The sequence below is a fragment of the Olea europaea genome, unplaced genomic scaffold (assembly GCF_002742605.1).
Source record: "Olea europaea var. sylvestris unplaced genomic scaffold, O_europaea_v1 scaffold116, whole genome shotgun sequence".
Lineage (NCBI taxonomy): Eukaryota > Viridiplantae > Streptophyta > Magnoliopsida > Lamiales > Oleaceae > Olea > Olea europaea.
In genome coordinates, this window is record NW_019229002.1 from 26,696 (window position 1) to 33,824 (window position 7,129).

A 7,129-nucleotide genomic window follows, 5' to 3' on the forward strand; every position below is an offset into this window, starting at 1 on the left:
TACACTGGCAAATCAAAACTTCAAATTAATTCAGGTCAGGTCCCAATTAAATTGTTGTCATGGTTACTTTGAGAAACTCAATGAAACGCGACTTATTTAAAATTCCGACTCTTTCGTTTGCTTTCTCATACGCACACAGCTCTCTTGAACAGCGCGCACTCAATTTTTCCAGGCGACGCGAGAAGATAATTTGTTAATTTCGAGGGATTTCCTGTAAAACTGATGTTCTGGTATGACAGTCTTTTTTTTTTTTTTTTGGGTTTATTCTTTTCTTAATATTGGGCATTAATTGTGAATTTAATTTCTTGATTTTGGTCCAAATGAAAGCATATTGTATAGTTTAGAATTTTTTCCCCACCTTTTGTGTCAGAAGTTTTTTGTTTCTTGGTTTGTTCCTTTCACTTGTCACTGTAATTTGGGTTTCAAGAATGACGGTAATTGTGAGGTGTTAAATAGTTAAAATGAAAGCAAAACCAAGATAGCATTATTTTCTAGGGAAAAAAAAAATCTTTAAATGAATGAAAAGTTTTAACTTTAAATGCATTTGTTTGGCAACTAATTGAAATTTCCTCGAGTAAATGAAGAGAAATTTTGTATTCCGATAGCGGTTTTGAAGGAGCTTTTTATTGTGAGGTAAATGAATGGCGTATGATGATTGGTAATCTAACACCAAATTCTCTCATAAGGGCATTGTTTATTTGAGTTGAACTATAACTTGTGGAGGTAATAATTGGCTTTCTGATTTGGTCATTCACTTTTATTGCTGTGATAACTTGGTAGAATGCATATGATCTATTTGATTAAATGCTTCAGAGGAATGCTGAGTGATTTTTTTTTTTTATAGAGATCATATAATGATTTTAGGAGTTGAAGGCTGCATTGATGATCTTTCTAGCTTTAGCCTGTTCCACTGATTTAATATGAATATCAGCTCATTATGAAGTTTTAAGCGCTTCTTAGTTTTTTCTCTGTGTACAAGTGAAAACTCGTTCTCGGATAATCTATTTTCAGATTTTAGAAATGTACTAAAGAGCAGCGTTATTTCTTGATTTTTGTATAGTCTCAACTCTCGAGAAGATTGCAGCTGTGCAACTTTCAGAATAAGAATAGAAATCAGCACTTAAGTTCTAAAGGATTCCAGGAATCTCTCAGGCCCGACTAGTAATAGAAATCACTCCTTAGATTCGATACCTAATAAATTTTGGATAAATTTCTATGATTTCCTGCAACACTGTCTCCTGTAGAAACAGATTAAGAATTATGTTTTTCTTTGGAGCTTTTTAGGCTTGATAGCTTCTTATCCAAAATTGAGTAATCATGAAAGCACTCATGTCTTTTGACGTGTTGTAAACAAGTATTTAAATGCTGTAAATTTTTTCCTGAGATTGGTCTCAGTTGCACTCTGTGGCTACTGTTGCATCTAACCTTATTTTCCAGGAACAGTGAAAGCCAAGTTGAAGCTATGTCCTACATTGTTATCGGCTTGTGACATTTCTCCATAGCCAAGGGAAGTGTAGCAAGTGGCTTTACCATGGAGAGCTTGGAAGATGAAAAAGATGGTGGCTTTGAAGCTTCCATTCCCAAGGAATTAGGCCATCCTATAGTCTCTAATGGTACCAAATTTGTAGATGAAGTTCTTAAAGGTCCAAATGAACTTTGCTTGGAGAATTTTCGCATGGATAAACTTGTATTCTACAAGCTGTGTGATATGTTACAAACCAGAGGGCTACTACGTCACACAAATAGAATTAAGATTGAGGAGCAGTTAGCAATATTTATGTTCATAGTTGGTCATAATCTACGGACTCGAGCAGTTCAGGAGCTCTTCAGATACTCAGGTGAAACCATTAGTCGTCATTTCAACAATGTTCTGAGTGCAATTATGGCTGTCTCATTAGATTTCTTTGAGCCTCCGAATTCTGAAGTTTCACAAGAAATTCGAGAGGATCCTCGATTTTTCCCTTATTTTCTGGTAATGTTAGTTCTGATAAACTTCAATTTTGTTTGGTTTCTTTTCCTGAAATTCATTGGCTTATATTTTACAATTTTCAACAAGAACTGTGTTGGAGCAGTTGATGGCATACATTTCCCAGTGACAGTAGGTGTAGACGAGCAAGGACCTTTCCGAAATATGAATGGTTTTCTTTCGCAAAATGTTTTGGTAGCATGCTCATTCGACATGAAATTCCATTATGTTCTTGCTGGATGGGAAGGCTCTGCCCCAGATATGCGGGTCCTAAATTCAGCTCTAACTAGGCGTAACAAACTCGATGTACCTGACGGTATGTTCATGATCTACAGCGAAGTCACTTTAGTGCTTAAGGAACATTGAAATTTAATTGATTCCTTTTTCTTAAAGAACATGTTTATCTGATTAATTATATCATCGAAGAGCTCCTACAAAAGAACTCTTTTGATGTTTCTGCTACTATAATTTCTGAATCATTTATGGATTAACTTGTGTCCTTTCTCCATTTTTTCAACCAAATTATAGCTGGCAATTTCTTTAATGTGTATATGAATTATAAAGTGATAATTAATTTCCATGATGGCCATTGATGTACGAACTGGTGAAGTGTTCTGCATATTTATTTGGAAATAACATTGCAATACAGGTAAATATTACCTCGTGGATGGCAAATATGCAAATATCCCTGGATTCATTGCTCCATATCCTGGAGTCTCTTACAGTCATCTTGAATTTGGTGGTGGCTTCCACCCACGAGATGCTAGAGAGCTCTTCAATCAACGCCATTCCATTTTGTGCAATGTTACTGATCGTACTTTTGCTGCCTTGAAAGAACGTTTTCCTATGTTGATGTCGGCTCCTCCTTACCCTTTGACAACGCAAGTGAAGCTAGTAGTAGCAGCATGTGCCCTACACAATTACATTCGTGGAGAGAAGCATGATGACTGGATTTTTCAAATGTATGAACAGGAATCCGTGTTACAACTTGAAGATCCAATGCCACCTCTAGAAATCGAACAGCCGTATGTACCTGCTGAAACACAACTTTCGGACAACCCTTTTGGAACAGAAGAATTAGAAGATGCTTCACAATTGCGAGATTCTATTGCAACTGAGATTTGGAATGATTATATTCGAGATTATGCTATTATCGATACTGTTGTATAGTCTGGGTAATCAGTTAGCTTTTAAACTTATTTTTGCTATTGAGATCTTTTATTGTTGCAGCCCTGTGAAGTTTGACAATTTCAACATATATAGATGGATTTTCCCTTCTTTTTTTTGGTGAAGTTGTCTTTTCTTCTTTAAACAAGCACGGATTTAGTGCTTGCTTTTAAATGCTTATCAGCAGGATTTTACAAAATGTGTGGATGATAAGTGAGTAGTAAGCTGTTGCTTCTACAAAAAGAATGAATAAAAAGTGTGACAAGTTTAAGAGAGAGTTGCATAGTGTCGAGCAAGCACCTACTCGTCTCATCTATCCGAATCTTGGCAGGTGGCTGAATGCAAATCTCTTTAAGCTACTAAATTGGATTTTAATTTAGCACACAGCGAAGCTTTATTGTTCAGTATTTCTTTCATTTTTCTTTTTGTTGCTTCGATTAACTATGGTCCTTGTAGCTTTATTCCCGTGGCCCATAAGTTTGTATCATTTCTCGTTGTAGATGGGATTTCGGCTCGTTTGTTGAATTGTCGTCATTTATTTGTGTTATTTGCTGTTCGTGGCGACCTAATTTAGTGGCCATTACTTACCCAAAAAAAAAGAAAAAAAAATCCCTTAAAAGTTCGGCTCAGCTCACATAATGCAGGTCGAGCCGTGGCCCGGATGGAATCGATATCGGCCGCTTGGGCAGCCGTGGCTCGATCCCTTTTGAAACAAATACATACAAAGTAGTCCCTTCAAAGTCAACTTATTGACATACTGAAAGAAATTGAAAATTAAAAACATTTTTCAATTCAAGAACTCACTGGCAACTCATATTAATGCTCTGAGAAGACAGCAGTCCACCTTTCTGATAAAAACTCCCAAAGAGGAGATGTGTAATAATTATGTACAGCTTCTTGAAGCGTGTATCGCATCAAAATCACTCAAACATGGCAAAATAATTCATCAGCATCTCCTCAAATTAAGCAATAATGACTTTAGTAGTACTCAATCACTGCTACTGGATAAGCTCACTCGCCTCTACATTTCATGCAACAAGCCACAACTTGCAGAACGCGTCTTCAACTCGATACATATCTCAGAAAGAAAATATAAGACCATATTATGGAACCAAATGATCAGAGCATATGCATGGGATGGTCCCTTTGAGAAAGCCATTGATTTGTACTATGAAATGGTGGACTCTGGTGTAATGCCGACAAAATTTACGTACCCTTTTGTACTAAAGGCTTGTTCTGCATTGCAGGATGTGGAAAATGGTGTGAAGATTCATGGACACGTGAAAAGGCTCGATCTTGGCTGTGATGTATATGTGTGTACTGCGTTGGTTGATTTTTATATGAAGTGTGGATGTTTGGAGGAAGCAATGGAGGTGTTCGACAGAATGCTTGAGAGAGATGTTGTCGCATGGAACGCAATGATTTCTGGGTTTTCGTTACATGGGTTGTGTTGGGATGCAATTAGATTGGTGTTAGAGATGCAACATATGGGGGTAAATCCCAATTCATCTACTGTTGCGGCAATTCTGCCAGCAATTGGGGAGGCAATTAGGTGGAGGGAAGGAAAAGCTATACATGGGTTTTGCTTGAGGAGGGGTTTTGATGGTGAGGAAGTAGTTGGAACTGGACTTATGGATGTGTATGGGAAATGTGGCTGGTTGGTTTATGCAAAGCGGATGTTTGGTGCCTTGAGGTTCAAGAATGAGATCACTTGGACTGCTATGATTGGAGCTTTTGTCACTTGCCATGCCACAACAGAGGGGTTAGATTTGTTTCGAAAAATGAGGGTGGAGGTTGCTGTTAGTCCTTCTCCTGTTATGCTTGCAACTGTTATTCGTGGTTGTGCTAAGCTGAATGACCTGAATATAGGGAGACAGATACATTGTTACACAATTAAACTGGCCTATTATTGCGATTTAATGGTGAGTAACACAATTCTTTCAATGTATGCAAAGTGTGGGCCGAACAATGATGCTATCAGGTTTTTTGAGGAAATGCCATTGAAAGATCCAGTTTCTTACAGTGCTATAATTTCAGGCAGTGTTCATAATGGTAATGCAGAGGAAGCTCTGCAAATTTTTCTCAAAATGCGAAAAGCAGGGATAGAACCGGAATTGGCAACCATGATGGGTTTCTTGCCAGCCTGCTCTCATTTGGCAGCTCTGCAACATGGGGTATGTGGTCATGGCTACTCAATAGTGTGTGGATTCACAGCAGATGTCTCAATTTGTAATGCTCTTATTGACATGTATTCTAAATGTGGCAAGATTGATATGGCTAGGCTTGTCTTTGATAAAATGTGTGAGAGGGATGTAGTCTCCTGGAATGCAATGATGGTTGGTTATGGCATTCATGGACTTGCTAGGGAAGCAATTTCCATGTTCCATAAAATGTTGAATGTAGGCGAAAAACCAGATGACATAACTTTCATTGCTCTCCTATCAGCTTGCAGTCATTCAGGGCTTGTAAATGAAGGAAAGCATTGGTTTCTCTCCATGACTCAAGAATATAATATTGTCCCTAGGATGGATCACTACTTCTGCATGGTGGATCTATTGGGCCGTGCTGGTCTTTTGGACGAAGCTCGGCATTTCATTAGTGGAATGCCATTTGAACCTGATGCTCAAATATGGACTGCATTACTTGCTGCTTGTAGGATCCACAAGAATGTTGAACTAGCAGAAGAAGTGTCAAATAGGATCCAGAGCTTGGAACCTGAAGGTACTGGAAATTTTGTCCTCTTATTTAATTTGTACACGACTGCTCAACGATGGAATGATGCTGCGCATGTCAGAATCAAGCAAAAGAATTTGGGCTTTAAGAAGAGCCCAGGATGTAGTTGGATCGAAGTAAATGGGATTGTTCATGCTTTTGTTGGAGGAGATGGGTCTCATCCCGAGTCAGGTAAAATAAACAAGAAATTAGAGGAATTCTTGGCAGAAATGAAAGAATTGGGGTATAAACCAGAGTCTACTTTTGTGTACCAAGATGTTGAAGAGGAGGAGAAGGAAAAGATTCTACTTCATCACAGTGAGAAACTTGCTGTTGCATTTGGAATAATTAGCTTAAAACCCAACAGGCCTATTATTGTTACCAAGAATTTGAGGGTATGTGGTGACTGCCATGCTGCTCTAAAATACATCACAATCATCACTAAGAGAGAAATAACCGTTAGAGACACAAGTCGATTTCATCATTTTAGGAACGGAATATGCAGCTGTGGAGAGTTCTGGTGAATGCTAAAGAGGCAGAACTTGTACAACACACGATCCTTTGTAGTGGAATCTCTGCATCTGGTTCTCCTCAGATCTATAGAATGTAACAGCATTGGACCTGGTAACTTTCAGCAATATTTTATGTCCTAAGCGCGAAAAATTAATATAATCTGTTTCAAAATTTTGCACGCTTTATTTGAATCCTTATCCACATGCGTTTCGAGAGGTCCAATTGCTCCAAACCACTTCTTGCCTTTGCTACCATAAAAGCTTCACTTCAACAGTCAATCGTCTTGGTCATCCATCAAAGGTAGATTTTGGTACATTATTTCCATGTTTAGTCGACCTTATACAGTGTTGTAAATTATTATTTATTTTTTAATTGTAATGCTTGAGAAAGCAATAAATCCCATAAGTAGACTTTCATGATAGATTCATTTATTGCGATATCTTATGATAGATAATTTTACTACGTTGTATTTATGTATTTCCTTATCCTAAAATAATTGTTGCTAAATCAAAAATTATCAAGGCCCACTATACCTAATTATTCCCATCGGCTGCCGTCTCATGCATCGCTGAGTGTGGAAGATTCAACACATTCCATATATCCATTGTTTCTACAAATACCAGATGTTTGGGTGTCAACGAATAACGAAATTCAACCAGAATATGAGAAAATTCTCAATTTTATCAATATTCAAATCCTCCAAAAAAATGACAAAGCATAAGGTTTTTATGTAGAGATTCTAGGTAAAGAAAAACCTTGATATTATCGAAG

General features: G+C 37.6%; 2 protein-coding genes across 4 annotated transcripts; both read left to right on the forward strand.

The window, feature by feature from the left end:
- Positions 1 to 7: 7 nt before the first annotated feature.
- Positions 8 to 3,258, forward strand: LOC111373729 (putative nuclease HARBI1). 3 transcript variants are annotated; one of them, XM_022996298.1, is made up of 5 exons: positions 8 to 34; positions 140 to 230; positions 1,438 to 1,972; positions 2,057 to 2,282; positions 2,616 to 3,258. In XM_022996298.1, exons 3-5 carry the CDS (start codon positions 1,532 to 1,534, stop codon positions 3,134 to 3,136), a joined length of 1,188 nt encoding a protein of 395 aa, XP_022852066.1. In that variant the 5' UTR covers positions 8 to 34; positions 140 to 230; positions 1,438 to 1,531; the 3' UTR covers positions 3,137 to 3,258. The 3 variants fall into 3 exon arrangements, with proteins under 3 accessions (XP_022852066.1, XP_022852067.1, XP_022852068.1); XM_022996299.1 differs by having other exon boundaries at positions 14 to 34; positions 153 to 230; XM_022996300.1 differs by lacking the exon at positions 8 to 34 and having other exon boundaries at positions 41 to 230; positions 1,444 to 1,972.
- Positions 3,259 to 3,934: 676 nt separating this feature from the next.
- LOC111373730 (pentatricopeptide repeat-containing protein At3g16610-like) lies at positions 3,935 to 6,850 on the forward strand. Its single transcript, XM_022996301.1, has one exon. It carries the CDS (start codon positions 4,006 to 4,008, stop codon positions 6,367 to 6,369), a length of 2,364 nt encoding a protein of 787 aa, XP_022852069.1. The 5' UTR covers positions 3,935 to 4,005; the 3' UTR covers positions 6,370 to 6,850.
- The last annotated feature ends 279 nt before the right edge of the window (positions 6,851 to 7,129 follow it).